Source organism: Euprymna scolopes, chromosome 21 (assembly GCF_053919585.1).
Source record: "Euprymna scolopes isolate OS-2025 chromosome 21, ASM5391958v1, whole genome shotgun sequence".
In the NCBI taxonomy this organism is placed as follows: domain Eukaryota; kingdom Metazoa; phylum Mollusca; class Cephalopoda; order Sepiida; family Sepiolidae; genus Euprymna; species Euprymna scolopes.
This window is the reverse complement of record NC_136502.1, coordinates 1,011,698-1,028,989: the sequence shown is the minus strand read 5'-3', so window position 1 is coordinate 1,028,989 and position 17,292 is coordinate 1,011,698. Positions and strand designations below refer to the sequence as shown.

Here is a 17,292-nt window from a genome sequence, read left to right as displayed (position 1 = left end):
GATTTTTCAATTTTGACTCCTTAGCAATCTTTTTTTCTGGATGAAAACTGATTAAAAATTTTTCTACAAGTCTGAACACCCTATATACCAAATTTCAAGTCTGTAGATCAAAAATTTGTTGTGTATATAGGTTGATAAGTGTCCACACACACACATTCTCATTTTTATAGATATAGAGATTATGAAGAGTGGAGGCTTAAAAAAAAAGAAAAAGAAACCAAATAAACTGTTCAGAAGAGTCGGCTATCCACTGTTTTCCAGTTTGTTTATAAACAAGCAGGTCAATCTCTACAGGGGAGTGAGACTTAAAAATAGAAGTGGGAAATGGGCATCTTAGGGGATTTCTATTACAGACACTACACTTTGATCTAAGCTCTAATGTTCGATTGTCAATACTTATTAATCAACCCTACACACACACGGATTACAAAAGAGAATAAAAATTACAGAAATATTTTCACCTTAAAATATTTTTTTATTTTATGAAAAAAATGGTAGACACGTTCCTCGAATCAATTCTCCGCTCAATTCTATGTGGTCAACACACATCATACATGGGCTGCTTCAGTTTTGGGTTCTTTCTTGTATAAAGCCAACATCTTCTTGATTTGACCAATTGCCAAGCCAGGGTTCAAATGCTGGTAAAAAAAAAAAAAGAAAACAAGAAACAATAAAATATAAAAGTAACCATTTCAAATGTTAAAAAAGATTTAAAAAATTCTACAAACATTGTTTATTATGCTTTTTTTTTTTGACATTTTTTATTTTAATAAATAATCCCATTCCAATTCTAAAAATAATTTTTTATATATCTTATTATAATGGAGAGTATGTGTCTGCGCTAGTTATCTTTACATTTTTTACCTCTTTTTTTAGGACGATTTTTTTTTTATCATAATCAAGAAATAATGTCATGAACTAATTTATATGCTTGGGAGTAAAGAAACAATTTAATGAAAAAGGATGTGTGTCTAGTGGCAATAAAAACTCAAAAGTTGTAAAAGTAAAGGGATCATCCAATATCTTTACAAAATCACAATTCATTCATGCATGGAGTATTGTTGCCATAGCTAGGCTGGTGAATCTACGACTAGTCTATCATTCTTAGACAGGGTCCAAAAAAGAGTCTACAATTTAATAAGTTCTCCAATGATTTCACCTCGACGTACATATTTCCAAATAACATGCCAAGCAGCAAAATCTCATCCCTTCATTGTTGAGATTCTGAGATGCCTGAAAACCTTCTACTCTATTACTTTCTTCCCTTGGACTGCTAGACTTTGAAATTCCCTCCTTGTTTATTCGTTTCCCTGACTGTAATAAACTGCAGAAATTTAAATGCAATATGAACAGACATCTCGCTGCTCAACTTCCCACAGTTTCCTATTAGACATGAACCCAAATAGTAACCCCTTACATTTATAGTGGCAATATACCTTGTTTGGTATGAAAAAGAGAAAAGAAAAAAAAAGTCTCTGGAGAAGTTATAAAAATTTTTTAAAAAAACCTTGAAACGATCAGACTTAACAAATCAGCTCATAAAAAAAGTTGTTAGAAAAAACTAGGGTCTTTAGTACAATTGTGAACTGTACCAAGGTGAAATGATGATAGAGAAAAGTAATGACATATGATCAAAAACGGTTGAAAGAATAACTGAACAGCAAACAAATCAGATAAGCAAGGCAGTGTGGTTTTATGTATGGCAAGGTAACACTGATATCATATTTATCCCTGACACAAATGCAAAAGAAGTACGTTGGAGAAAACTTTTGATACAGTGCCAAGAGATATTGTCTGATGAGCTTTACAAGTGGTTGGTGAAAGTTGTTCAAGCAATGTACAGAAATTCTCAGTCGTGTTAGGCTTAACACATTTAGTAACAATTTCAATGAGTTCAATGATTTCAAGGAGTTTTATATCAGGGTTTTGCATTGATTCTGTTGCTTTTTTATTTATATCTTAGAAGCATTGTCCAGCGACTTTTGCGCAGGTTGTCCAGAAGAGATGACTTTTACCAATTATTTAGTACTTATGTTTTCATGGAAATCGCTCCAGACAAGGTATGAAACCAGATGCTGTAAGGAGCTAAAAATTAAACTACCACTTCAAAGTAAAAAATTAACCAATGATACGGTTAGATTGATTCTGATCCAGAAAACAGCAATTCTTTCCCTTTTGTCATAAATAAGGTTTATGGAATGCGAGGATTAAAGGATAAAATAAGGGAAGTGAGAGTTATGCGGCTGATAAAAGGTTTCAGAGTTAATGTTATCAAGACCAATGAATTGACAAGTGCTGGTTTAGAAAAGCGCCAGAAAAAGTTTGCGAAAAGGGAGTTAGAAACAACTCAAACTTTTGTGTTGCATCAAATAAGTATCGGAAATACATATAAATATCGGAAATACTTTTAAGTATCGGAAATACGTATGTATTTCAAATACATATGTATTCTCCAATACTGACATTTCTTGCACTTAAACCAGTTATCATTTCTCTGTAATTCGACTGCACTTCTTGTAATATTTATATGTATACATATAAGTATCGGAAATACATATAAGTATTGGAAATACAGGAAGTGCAGTCGAATTACAGAAAAATGATAACTGGTTTAAGTGCAAGAAATGTCAGAGATCCTGGATATGACCTTAAACTATATCCGATGGTGAGGCCCCAGCTTGCGGGCTTTGGGGAGTGTGGAGCCACCCTTTAATTGCCATTGCTCCCAGGTTCACTCTGACCCAGAGTGGTAGTACCTGTTAGGGTCCCAACTATGGGTTAAATAGAAACCAACTTAAAATAACAAATATACTCTATATTAAAAAATTGTTCTTCAAAATCACTGAATTCGGCATTAAATAACCTGAAAAGGGTTGATATGCCGTAAAACAAAAACAACCAACTAACCAACCAAGAAATGTCAGACAATGGAGATGGGTAATCATTTTGCTCATAAATTTATGTTATCATGATTGTATTTTATTATCAACTGTGTTTTTGAAACAAAGAAAGGATATATAAGAAAATAAATAATTTGGGTCATGCACCTTGGGACAAGTTTTTGTACAATTCATGATCGTGTGACATCGGTACACAGAGAATTTATCTTCCATCATGCTCAGCCGTTCTGTTGTGAAATCATCACGAGAATCGATCATCCATCTGCAAAAGAATAAATATATTAGGATTTCATTAATCAAATGTTACGCATAATAAAATATTGAAAAAGAAAATATAGAGATCTATAGAAAGGATACTAATTTAAGTGAACACATTCTTTTTTGGGTGGGTTTCAGATTTTAATATATTGAAATATATATATATTTGTGTGCGAGAACATTTTTATCCTAAATTCTATACAATTATGCAGAATGTGGAAACTATGCATAAAGAGAATTAAGTGTAATAGTGAAATGAAATCAATTATAAGAAACCATGAAAATGAATAATTAATGAATGCTTGTTTTTCAAAGGAATATTCAAATTAGTTAACCTTGATGATATTGATTGTATATTTATGACTATATTAATTTTTAATACATTTTAAATAGAAAAAGTAGGCTTTTACTATCAATATCAGAGCAAGAAAAAGAACTAAACTTTATAGGTATGTTATTATTATTGTTATTATTATCACTATTATTATTATTATCATTATTATTATCGTAATTATTGTCATTATTATTATCGTAATTATTGTCATTATTATTATCGTAATTATTGTCATTATTATTATTGTCATTATTATTATTGCTTCCATAAAAAAACTCCTAATGTTTTGTTTGATTTAGACACAATATAATCTAATTAAGTTGTATGGTGTCATGTAATATTTTGTCTTTAAAATTATAAAAGTCTTCATGAGGAAGTTCTGTTTTTTTCAATGAAAACAGACATAAGACGAATGGTTGTTTTATGACAGATCAACCCTTTTTGAGTTATTTACTGTTGAATTTAGTCATTTTGATAAAAATATTTTATGTTTCAAATTCTTTATACCTTCAAATATTTATTTGGTTGTTTTGTAGAGTAAAAATTATTGTTTTTAAATTTGCAGAACATGATTGAGTTTTGCAAAGGGAAAGAAAAAACCAATAACATTAATGTTTAGTGCATTTTTTATCAGAAAGTCAGCATCTTCTGGCAGCCTGATCTTATAACACCAGTAACATGAGAGAGAGAATGGGTGAGGGGGGAGGTTGATAACAATCATTGATGGTATATATATTGATTATCATACACAAGCTGAGTTCATTAAAATAATTGTGTGTGTGTGAAGCTGCCGTTCATATTTGACATTCACTTTTTCTTTTTATTATTTTTGTTGCTGGGAGAGAGATAAAGAGAGATAGATGAAAAAGAAAAAAGTCGACAAGGTTAACCTGTAAGCTTGCATAAGGACAGCAGGACCAAGATATTTATCAGAGTTCCACCAATAACTTGGACATGAAGTACTGCAACACGCACACAAAATACATTCATAGAGGCCATCCTGAAAAAAAAAAAGAATAGATAAATAAAATCTGCAAGAAAGAAAAATACATTTTGCAAACCATTATGCAAGGAAGGCAGGGAGTCTGTGAGGGATGATGAGGAGTAAGGAATTCAGAACACCAGAGTTTATTGGCCAAATAAAGAATTTCTTGGATAACGATCGTTGTGTGTTTATATAAAAACTATAAGTGCAGAATTTCATGTCAGCGTAGGAACTGTACACATAATTATTTGCGAAGAACTGAAGATGCAAAAGATTTGTGTGAAATTTGTCACAAGGGTGCTCCATCCTTGTTACAGACTATTTGACCAAGATGGCCATCAGTTCCTCAGTTCCTCAGCCTCCCTATAGTTCAGACCTTGCTCCTTGTGACTTTTGGTTATTCCCTAGGCTCAAGAAAAATCTTAGTGGCTGTTATGAGATAATGAAGGAGATGAAAGAGGCTGTGATGAGGGTCATTGACACACTCACACAAGAAGATTTCTATGGGGCCTTCCAGAAGTCGTTAGAATGGTACAAGTGCATTGCAGCCGGAGGAGATTACTTTGAAGGGGCCTAGAGTCTCATGTGTGTACTATCAATAAACGTGCCTATACGGAAAAAGCCTGGAAACTTATTTAAGACACCTCGTATGCACATCATACAGATTTTTCCTTTAAATTTTAAAACAGCGATTTTGGTAAGTTTTTTTTGACAAACCCTTTGTATTTTGACTAAAAAGCTCGTGTAAAAATGTGATGAAATGCAAATGGTCTTGAAAAGGAAAAATATCTAACCGTACTAGGCACAAAAATAGTCAGAACTTCCTTATTTTTTAGTCAAATTAAAAAAACTGTCTTTCTCATTTCATCAAGCTCGTCCTATGTATGCCATTATTAGGGTATTTTAAACCATTTAAATATTTTCATGTGTATTGTTAATTTTTAGAAAGAAAAAAAAAGATGAGACCAAATTATTTTCTTACCAATTTGGAACGATCTTCAACTGATTGATAAATCTGTTCTTTGCCAATGTCTTCTTCTTTTAAATCTTTTCGCTTCAGATAAGGTTCAATGGATGCATACTGGGCATAAAAATTATTCATATCCTAAAAAGAAAATGAAACAAGAAAAAAAGGTCAATTTTATAAAAAAATATTTATATCCTAAAGAGAAAAAAGAAAAGCAAAAACAAGGCTCAATTTTATTAAATATATTTATATCCTAAAATGAAAAAGAAAAACAAGGCTCAATTTTATAAAATCATTTATTTCCTAATAAGAAAAAAAGAAAAACCATAACAAAGATCAATTTTATAAAAATACTAGTGGCGGTGCCCGGCATTGAATTTATTTAAGCATTAAAACTAAATTAACAGGTGTGCATATTTAATGAGGTCAAATAGAAATACCACAGTTAAGTTTTACTGCGAGCCACTCCCCCCAATGGTTTACTTCTGCTTGTGCAGCTGCCATTTGTCAAAGGCAGCATGCGTTCCGCAGATTCAACCGACATAAGTCCAGCTCAAATAAACAGAAGTTCATAGAAGCTAGAAATAATTGTAAGAGAGTGATAGACACAGCTAAGTCAGATTACTCTGAAACCACCAGAAAGCGCATCGAAGCACAGAAATTAGGAACCCGGGATTTTTTGAAAATCTACAACAGCGTAGTTAATAATGGACAGTCAATTATTCCCCCACTAACAAACAATCATGAGGTTGCTTGCACGGCAACTGACAAGGCTAATCTGCTTGCCAGTCGGTTTGCCTCAAACTCCACACTGAACTCGGTACACCACTCACTCCCTGATTTTCCTCTGCGAACAGACGCCACACTAGACGATTTGAAAATCACCCCTTCTCAGGTACATGCTATTATAAAAACCTAGACACCTCAAAAGCATGTGGACCAGATCTCATCCCGGCTGTGCTATTAAAAAAATGCTCTGCCGAGGTTGCTCCAGTTCTGTCCAAACTTTACAATAAATGCCTTAACGAATCTTGTTTTCCCGACTGCTGGAAAACCACCTCTGTGGTACCAGTCTTCAAGAATTCTGGTGAAAGAACTGACCCACTAAATTATCGCCCCATTAGCCTCCTCCCGCTTTTCGCCAAAATATTTGAGTCCTTAGTTAATCAAGTCCTTGTCCAGCACCTAACAGCTGCTAAACTCCTGACTGACAAACAATATGGATTCAGGCAAGCCCGTTCAACAGCAGATATCTTAACTGTAGTTTCTGAACGTATATACCGTTCATTGGATAAAACAGGGAAGGGTAGAGCGGTGGCCCTTGATATATCTAAGGCTTTTGACAGGGTATGGCACGATGGTCTTCTAAGGAAAATTAGATCATATGGAATCACTGGAAGAATTCATAACGTAATTAAATCCTTCTTAAGTAATAGAAAAATCAAAGTTGTCCTCGACGGACGTACATCCAAACAATATGACATAAATGCGGGAGTGCCTCAGGGGTCTATCCTTGGACCTCTATTGTTCCTGATATTCATAAACGACCTCCCTGATAATATTGTTTCGGAGATGGGTATATTTGCCGATGACATCACTCTCTATAACAGATATGAGGGGAAAACAAATGAACACATATCCAAGAAAATGGCAGAAACACTAGAGGATGACCTCCAATCCGTAGTGGAATGGGGACAAAAATGGTTGGTCTCATTCAATGCTGCTAAGACTAAGCGTGTTTCCTTCAATAACTACAAGAAACCTTCTCTACCACCAATAGCAATGGCCAAGAACACATTGCCTGAAAGTACTTCTTTTAAACTCCTCGGCCTAACGTTTACAGGGAATATGAACTGGAATAGATACATTGAGAGCATTGCCAAGGCTGCTGCAAGGAAGGTTGGCTCCCTCTACCGTGCTAGAAAACTACTTACGCCTGCCAGTATCCTATACCTCTATAAGGCAACCAATCGCCCATGTATGGAGTACTGTTGTCACATCTGGGCTGGTGCATCTGCTGCTTGTCTCTCGCTCCTGGACAGGGTTCAAAAAAGAGTCGCCAACCTGATAGGTCCTGAACTGTCATCTAGGCTTCAACCTCTGTCCCATCGACGAGATGTTGCATCCCTCTGCCTGTTCTACAAATACTTTAATGGTGAATGCTCTGACGAACTGCAAACACTTGTACCTCCCCAACATAACTACCCCCGACAAACCCGACAAGCTACTAAGTCTCATCCCTTTACAGTGGAGATCCCTAGGTGCAAGAAAGCCTTTTACTCCAATAGTTTCTTCCCCAGAACTGCGGGTCTTTGGAACTCCCTTCCAGGATTCTGCTTTCCCAACTGCAATGATATGCAGAAGTTCAAGTGTAATGTTAACAAACATCTTTCTACTCTTCTCCCTTCATAATGACCCCGCTAATTAATTCCCTAATAGTAGCCCCCTGCTTCAAAGTGGCACTGTGCCTTGTTTGGGGTGAAAATTGAATAAAAAAAAAAAAAAAAGGCAGTTTTTTGGGTCTGTTTACCCAACTTTGGCTGGTTTTATTCCCCAATTAATTAACTGATCATCATGAATTTTGGAACACGGTTTCCAGACATAACAAGTGAAGCATGCATGGTCCCCCGTGAAAGTATAATGAACAAGACATAAAAAAATGACTAAGTGCAGCATTACACATGCCCCCCCCCCATTTAGTTCCAAAAATCTGCAGGGGACATCAAATCCTGATGAAAATGAACAAACAGTGCAGTTTTAGGCCTTAACTGAGTTCTGTATGATGCAAAAAAAGAAATGACCAAGTCCATCATTTGTCCCCACCCATTTATCCCCAAAAGTTCCCAAGGACTTAACATATTTAAATTTGAGTTCAACACCATGCAAAACTCCTAAATAGACAAACACAGAAAAATTTGGACAAATATGGTAAAATAGTCCCAAAAATGGAATGTTTTTATTAGCCCTAAAAGAGCCCCTGGGGCACACACAAGAGTCATCGCAAAGTATAGACAAACAAAATTATATAGAAATCAGTTAGTTACAACTTTTCAGAAATTTTTATAAAAATCCACAGCATTAATTTTTTTTAATAAGCACAAAAGTGCCAATTTTAACCATTTTAACCTGAAAGGCACCCTTAGAGGGGCAACCGGAGTTTTCCCAGAAAATCCGTTCCGTTACTCTTTTATTCATATCATGTTTAATGTTTGTGCAAAACTTTTTAAAATTCCAACGCATAGTTATTGAGAAAAGTGTGGACGGACAAAGGGACAAGGGTGAATTTACATGTTCACCCTCCTTTAGTTAGGAGACCAAAAAGGTGGAGGGGGTTTGTAAACTATTTGTAAAAATACAGATATTTCCAATTTATATAAAGGTTTAATAATAGGCATTTAACATCAATAAAAAAATTACCCACATTTCAATTTGTTTGATTTTTTTTTAAACGGTTTCTAGGGATCATAATATGAGTAAAAACTTCCATTTGAAGATAAAAAATATTTCAGATTTCTATAGAACTAGCGGGGGGGTACCCGGCGATGCCCGGGTGTCTTGAGGTAAATCAAAACTCCGGGAGGAGGGGGGGGGGGGGGTAAATAATAATAAAAGAAAAATGTTTTGGTAGGTAAGTATGAGAATCGAACCCGTACCCTTGAGTTGGAAATTAATGTGTGAAAAAAAAAACCCCAGGCGACGTTACCCATTAGGCCACCGCGACATACAACATACACAGATTTGAATTTATTTATTGAACTATAAAAACAGGCATGCGCAATAAAAGTTAACTCTGCTGCTTCCATTTGACCTAATTAAGAAGGTCAAATAGAAGTCACGCAGTTGTTTACCCAAACTTGACTGTTTTTTTCCCCAACAGATGTTGGGGAGAAGGAAACCAGCTCCCAATTGTCCAGATTGAATAGCAATTGTCTGATGTACAACATTGATCAAAGCTGATTGCTTCTGGACGTTTCCCGGGGGCGCGATGCTGAGAACTGTGTTAACTTTGAATTAGTTTCAATTTTTATATGAAAAAGCCCAATCAACACGCGAGAAGCCAAAATAGCAATAATTTTGTAAAAATCGACGTAAATAAATCTATACGCTACGCGGTTTCCTAATTCCTAGATATTATTATATAGGACCTATATACACAGTTGTAAGCGATAGTAACGAACCCGGGACCGTGTGCGAGAAAAGCCTTTTGAAGACATACACGAATGGCCTTTTATATATATAGATATAGATAGATTTAATCCACAATCATCCACAATTCATCCACAGACATGGAGCAAGTTTTTCAAAATTTCAATTTTTTCTTAAGACTTCTTAAGCTTAAGCCTTAAATTTAAGGCATTTTTTTTTTAAACTGTAAATCATGTAATAGCTTTTGATTAAATTTGGAATAAGGATTCTTGACATAAGGTTTCGTATGATTTTCATCTTCTTAAGAGGATATGAAAGTGGTGCAACTATGAAAATTAGTTTTACCCATCACGAAACAGGTATTCCTTTCGTATATATATATACACCCATAAATATTAAATATTTTTCTGGTTGTGGTATCAAGAACAATTACATTGTAGAGAAATAAATTTTGAAGCAAAAAAGATACTTACTGGAACCAAGTCTTTTATTACATACATATGTGGCAAAGGGTAAATCTTTGTTTGTTTCGAGAGGTTGTCATCAATTTTGCTAACAAAAGATAAAAATAGATGAAATTAGCACAAAACAACAAAACACTTGCTGATTTACTTGTATGGTATTGTTAGCGATAATTTGTGAATAAATTAAAATATACAGCATAATCAAGCGGACACAACAAAGTTAAGCAACATTGAGTCTGGTGTTACAGAGTCGTTGCTAAGTTCTCATTTGATTTACAGTAGAACCCCGAGATACGGCATTTAAAATTAGTAACAAAATAAAGTACAGTATATAATGCATATGTATATAATAAATAACACTGTAAGGTGGGGCAAATGCCAAAACCAGGGTCCGGAAAAACATCATATTCCACGTTGTAACCTGAAAAAAACGTAAACCTAAGGCCACCGTATCCCAGGGTTCTACTGTATTAAGTTTAATCCTAACCTGACATAAAGCAAAATTGATGGAGTCCTTTCAAAGTTATCAAAATAAAGTAGCAGCAGTAACAAGAATGTATATAGGAGGACATTGACACCTCCTTGCAAGAGCTTCAAAAACCTAACGTTGTCATCTCCCTTAATAGGAATCGACATGCAACTGGAAACTGCTTGAGAATTTCATACTCCCATGAAACTTCCTCTAAAGGAGGAAGCCGGTTCAACCTGCTAATGACGTCATGGCACTACAAAATAACATTTTTAAATATAGTCTCAGTTTGATATGTGTGTGTGACTTGCGAAAATTGCAACGCACAAAGAGACCCCCCGCCTTCCAAAATGGTCTAATTAAACGCCACAGAATTAATCTTTTTTTCTAATTTCCACATATTATTCATCCAAGGCATTGTTCTTTCAGATGGTACCAATTTCAACTCTGTCCAATGTGGCTGACAAAAGTTTTCAGCAGACATAAAAGCACATTATATAATAGATCTCCATATTTTCTGTTTGCTGTCTCCTTTCCTTTTTTCTCACCTTTCCCTTCTATCTTCCCAATTTTTTCCTTTCTTCTTCTATTGTTGGCTCTTATTTAGTGTTCCCATTATTTCATAGTGGCCTAAAAAATTTTGGGTACTATTACCAACATATATATTCTACCCGTTGTATTTACCCTTATATGTTGTACCTACTTTTAATGACTACCATTTTATCCTATTATTTCATTCTCATTTCATTTCTAAATGTTATTAAGCCAGTTTTTCTTTATTTGTATAATTCTGGCCCTTCTCCTCTTCTGATGAGAAGCATTTACATTCAAAATGCCATGGTCTAAAGAGTTTTTTTTCTTAATTTTTCACTTAATTTTTCTTTATTGTTCTGCTGATATAATAAAGTTATATATCACTTTTATTCCTCATTTTTCATTTTAATAGTAAAAAAAATGTATAAGAAATTTTTTGAAAAAAATAAAAGGCATTTTCAATAGAATAACAGATTAAAAAAAAAGTGAATCAAATAACAAATTAATCAATTAATGAAATAAAAATTTGGGAAGCCAAAGGAAGAAGCTGGAATCGAAGTCATTATAAATTTATTAAAGTAAATTGATTAGTTTAGTGCAAAAAATTTGAAAATTAATAAAGTTGTATACAATAACATCTACACTGAAGAGAATGTCATCCCAGATGCAAAGGGATTTTCCTAAGATCCAAAAAGTCTCCAACGTAGACCCTACTACGAGGTCTCCTTCTCCAACATCAGGGATCTACGTTCCAACCTTCCAGAGGTTGAAACACAATTACAGGAGACAAAACCCGATATATTCTTTCTAAGTGAAACTGGCATAGGGCTAACCACTTCCCTAGAAGAATTCATAATTAAAGGATACTCTAACGTAACATCTAAATCTGAACCTCAAGATCGCCATGGGCATGGAATATGTGCCTACATTAAAGATGGCTTTCCAAGTGGTAGGGATATCTCCAGAGAAGACCCTAATTTACCTTATATGTGCTTTCGGGTTGCACTAGCTTACACCACTGCATTTATATTTGCCCTCTATCGCCCCCACAACAGTGGGGTTACTATCTTTAAGAGCATATCTGAGAAAATTGACCACATCCTGTCTGCTCATTCTTCGGCTAACATTCACATTTGCAATGACTTCAATGTCCATAATGTGGAATGGCTGACCCACTCAAATAAGACCGATGATGAGGGGAGGTTCTGTCATGATTTTGCCACTGCCTATGACCTCACTCAGATTGTTCACGAACCCACCCGGTGTGCCCGATACTAATGGACCTTTTCCTCACAACTTCCCCTGAGCTATGTTCATGTTCCATTCTATCTCCTCTGGGATCCTCCAACCACTCCGTTGTAGCAGTTAAGATAAAAATGAAATGTAATAAGTCTTCAGACGTACCTCTCCACCGTACTGTATATCGATACTCTATGGCTGACTGGGATAGCTTCCGTACATTCATATCTGATCTACCTCTGCATTCCATGTTTAAAAAGGATGTGTTCTCTATAGTATCAGACCTGACCAAATGGTTAATTGTAGGCATAGATCGATTCATACCATCCAAAAAATTCCAACAAAAACCTAACAGCCAGCCATGGTTCTCCCCAGAATGTGCTGCTGCCATCACGCACAGAAATCACTTTTTCCATAGCTACCAACGTAATAGATGTACTGAGACTAAAGCTGCTTTCAGGACTGCCAGCAACCACTGCAAAAGAGTAATAAAAAATGCAAGAGAGCTATATGCTCAGTCCGTTAAATCCAAAGTAGCTGAGCAGCGGCTTGGTTCCCACCAATTTTGGCAAACAGCAAACAGGATACTGAAGAGAAGCGTGCGTTCTATCCCAACTATCATCAACGGACCTGAGGCCATCTTCTCAGCATCAGACAAGGCCAGACTATTTGCCAAGAACTTTGCAGCTAATTCTACCCTATGCGACAATGACCACCAACTCCCTGTATTTCCTCCTATAACAGACAACACGCTATGCAACATACAAATATCTGTGCGTGAGGTCGCCAAGCTAATCAAGAATCTTGATTCCAGCAAAGCAACTGGCCCTGACGGCATTTCAGTTATAGTGCTGAAAAAGCTCCAACCAGAACTTGCCCCTATACTTACGAAACTGTTTAAGCGTTGCCTTAAGGAGAAGTGCTTTCCAACACCCTGGAAAACCTCATCAGTATGCCCTGTATTTAAGAAAGTCATCTCCCTCTCAGTACAGACCAATAAGTCTTGTGTGTCATGAGTAAGTTGTTGGAATCCATATTAAATAAAGAAGTAGTCAACCACCTCAGCAGAAACAACCTTCTTAGTGACATGCAATATGGTTTCTGCTCTGCAAGATCTACAGCAGATGTGCTAACGGTTATATCTCATAGGATTAGTGAATTTCTTGACAAAGGCTTCCTTTCCAGGGCAATTGCTTTTGACATATCGAAGGCCTTCGATAAGGTATGGCATAAGGGCCTACCTCACAAGATTTCCAACTACGGTATAACTGGAAATGTTTTCTCAATCATTAAATCATTTCTCTCTGATAGGTTCATAAAAGTAGTGGTTGATGGGCAGAAATCAGAGGCCCACAGTATTAATGCTGGAGTCCCTCAGCGATCCATACTGGGCCCAACTCTCTTCCTGATCTACATCAATGATCTCCCAAAACACATACTTAAATCATTCGTTGACATCTACGCTGATGACACGACCATCTAGGGCAACACATCAAAGGCCATAAATGACAAAGTTCTCTCTAATTCTCTCTCCTCTGATCTTGAGCGCATGGTACAATGAGGGAAGAGGTGGCTGGTTACTTTTAATGCATCTAAAACCAAGCTTCTATCTTTACATCATCAACGCTCTGATCCCCATCTGGCATCAATTGATATGGGTGGCTTTCGTCTAGGGGAGGCTCCATGTTTTGACACGCTTCTGGGTTTGACCTTTACTCCTGATCTGAAATGGAACACGTACATCAGGTCTGTAGCCAAGGACGCTGGGAAAATGGTGGGATCCTTCTACCGCTCCAGAAGATATCTCACTACTGATGCAATTCTCTATCTATATAAAAGCCAAGTACGTCCAAGGATGGAATACTGCTGCCACATCTGGGCAGGAGCTGCTAAAAACAGCCTATCCTGCCTTGATAGAGTACAAAATAGACTTCATAGCTTAGTGGGGGATGCCTTTTTCTCTTCCCTGCAACCTCTCTCCCACAGAAGAGACGTTGCGAGCATGTCTTTGTTTTATCGTTATTTCTATGGCAGGTGCTCGTCTGAGCTCTAATCCCTTGTCCCCCCCCCCTCGCCAATCTTTCACGAGAAACACCCGTCTGGCTGAAACTACTGTCAATAATTTTCCCCACTCTTTGTCTGTGCCTAAATCAAAACGTAGATTCCATGAGCAAGGCTTCTTTCTTAGAACTGCACGCCAGTGGAACTCTCTGCCGCTTGCCTGTTTCCCACCTGACTACAACTTGGACGTCTTCAAGTCCAACATAAACAAACTCCTTACAAACCACCCCCTTAAGTAAGACACTCTATCAAAACATCCCAATACTAATGATTACTACAATACTATCTCATTGATTACTGTACACACAATAACCCTTATCCCTGAGTGGCCTTTGGGCCTTGATAAGTGGTGACCCCCATGTAAAAAAAAAATAAAAGTATTGAAGGATTCTTTAGTTGTGGACCTATCAAGATATGTAAAGCTTAACAGGTACGGTGGAGCTTAAATACAACGTTCCTTGTTTATCTAATCCCATTGCTTATTGAATATGTCCTTTATCACATTATACAGCCATCTCCCCTTGTGTCTTCCCTCCATATTGTCAATATTATATTATCTCCCTATTTCTTCTACCCCCAATTCCTTTTAGCTCCAGTCCCCAGTTAGCTTAAATTCACCTACATTAGTTTAATCTCCCCAGATATCCAGCACACTCCTCATTCATCACTCCCCTATATACCAGATACCTTAATACCCTCCCCCCAATTATTCCCTTAGCTAGATGTCGCATTGAAATGTTTGCCCCCTAGTTCTTCTGATGAAAAGCATTTGGCTTCCAAATACCTAGGTATGAGAGGTTTTGAAAAAAAAGCATATAACATCTCCCACAATTATAGTTTTTCCTTATTATATAAAAAAATAAATCTATGTCTATGAATATATGGCTTTTTCTTGTCTATAATGCTATTATTATTTTATATATATATATATATATATATATATATATATGAACAAATGATTAATAAAATATGTTAAGACATCTTGAAAAAGAGTTAAAAACATATTTAATTTTAAAAAAGGAAGCACAAGATAAGTGGATAGTCCTTAATCTACTGAGTTTCGAAGAAATACTCTCCTTCTCATCAGAGGGCAGGAATTAGCAAAATGCAGGATCGGATTTTGCATATAAAAGTATTTAATGAAACTACAAGTAAGTCAAAGATCTTACTTGGTTAAAAAAAGGGTGAGGTAAGGGGAACAGGAGGCAAAAGAAAAATAATAAAAAGATTTCACATGAATCGATAGTCCAGTGAAGGGTAAAAATCCAAAAATGGTAAAATCCAAAACGGTCGAATTTAAAATTTCAATCCACTGGGTAAATTCCAAATGGTCCAAAATCATCCAAAAGGCAGAGTTCCTTGGAAAAAAGTGCAAATGGAATGAATTCCAAATCATTAAAAGAAAAGTACTATATTATATATATATATATATATATATATATATATATACACACACACACACACACACATATATAAGAGGAATGTCTTTGTAATAAAATACATCATACTTTAGTAGAAGAACTGGCAGAGGGTAGCCGAGTAAAAGAAAAACTGATACAAGTTGTTGCAAGCATTTGTTCATTTCCTTTCACTAAAAAAGTAGGCATCACTTGCAACGGTTTGAAAGTACAACTCAAACAGGCATCATACTTAGTTAAGTTATTATCAACAGCCAAAAGTGATAGGTCAGTTCATTTAGGAGTCATATGGCACTATAATTTACAAGACAATGCAAGCAATACAAAGATCATTCTATTAGACTTTAGTTCCAAACAATAACACAGACAATATGAAATCAAATTCAATTGTAAAAAGGCTGTTACCAAATGCAAGCTAATGTGTTGACTCCTCCGATATTCATCGCACATGACCCACAGATACCTTCACGACACGAACGTCTAAATGTAAGCGTAGGATCCATTTCATTCTTGATTTTAATCAAAGCATCAAGTACCATAGGACCACAGCTGACAAATAGAAAAATAAAAAGAATTACAAATATAAATTACCTTGATTTTCTTTTTGTATAAAATCAAACACTTGACTTTTTGACATGTAAACAAAACTATAAATACAGAAAATACTTTTTTGGTTTGAAGTATCTGCATCTCCTTAAATGTACTGAATCATTAGGTTGAGTGGCTGTGGTTGCAGTATTTCCAGCATTTTTCATGACATATAACATGACACAGATTCTATATTACTCAATGTGACAGACAGTACATGATGCTATCAGAAATAAGAACTCATAAAATTTTGTCCATGCTGTTAGATAAAATTATTATTGAAATTAAATATTTTACCTTTTTTTTTCTGTATGCAACGTTGAACAGTTTGATAATTTCTTTCTCCTCCTCGTTTTTGTGTAGAAAATATAATTTAGTGTTATCTGTTCGCAATTGGTGATTGATTTCCAGGAGGGACAAGGTTCAGTGTTCCTTTGTCTTTGACGACGAAAATAAAATTATCTGTTTTGGAACTCCATGGAATTAACTTCACTCCGTCCAAATTTCTGTTGTTTTTTGTTCTCATTTTGTGTGTTTTTTGCTTTGTTTTCAACATCTCTCGCATTCGTTTTTTCTTCAACTTTTTTTCGTTTTTTAAATGTATTCCTTTGTGATCCACTAGTTGCACAATGTATCTCCAAGATAACACAAAGAGTCGAATATCTTCAGGATATTTTCATCTGCCCGGGAACCAACATGTTGTAGTCTCAGTCACAAAATAGACAAAGAACAGAAAAGAACTTCAACTCGCCTTTTCCTGTTGCAACAATATTTTCTCATTCTCTCATTGCCGCTGTGACATCCGTCACATGATCGTCTCCTCGAACATTATTCCCGTCTCTAACATGATCTACTTTTTAACGTCTTTATTTTTCCCTACCGATGATGTCATTTTGCATGCATTTCCATACACACTATGTTACACATTG

The 17,292-nt window shown here is 35.6% G+C and overlaps 1 protein-coding gene across 2 annotated transcripts in view; it reads right to left on the bottom strand.

Moving 5' to 3' along the window:
• Positions 1-454: 454 nt before the first annotated feature.
• LOC145241961 (succinate dehydrogenase [ubiquinone] iron-sulfur subunit, mitochondrial-like) overlaps positions 455-17,292 on the bottom strand; it is a 29,072-nt gene continuing 12,234 nt past the window's right edge. For both annotated transcript variants that reach the window (XM_080104829.1, XM_080104830.1), the window contains 6 exons: positions 16,181-16,324; positions 10,064-10,142; positions 5,460-5,582; positions 4,383-4,492; positions 3,048-3,162; positions 455-638 (listed from right to left, as the gene is read on the bottom strand). In XM_080104829.1, the coding sequence (XP_079960955.1) occupies positions 549-638; positions 3,048-3,162; positions 4,383-4,492; positions 5,460-5,582; positions 10,064-10,142; positions 16,181-16,324 (661 nt within the window). In that variant the 3' untranslated portion in view covers positions 455-548. The remainder of the gene's footprint in view (positions 639-3,047; positions 3,163-4,382; positions 4,493-5,459; positions 5,583-10,063; positions 10,143-16,180; positions 16,325-17,292) is intronic.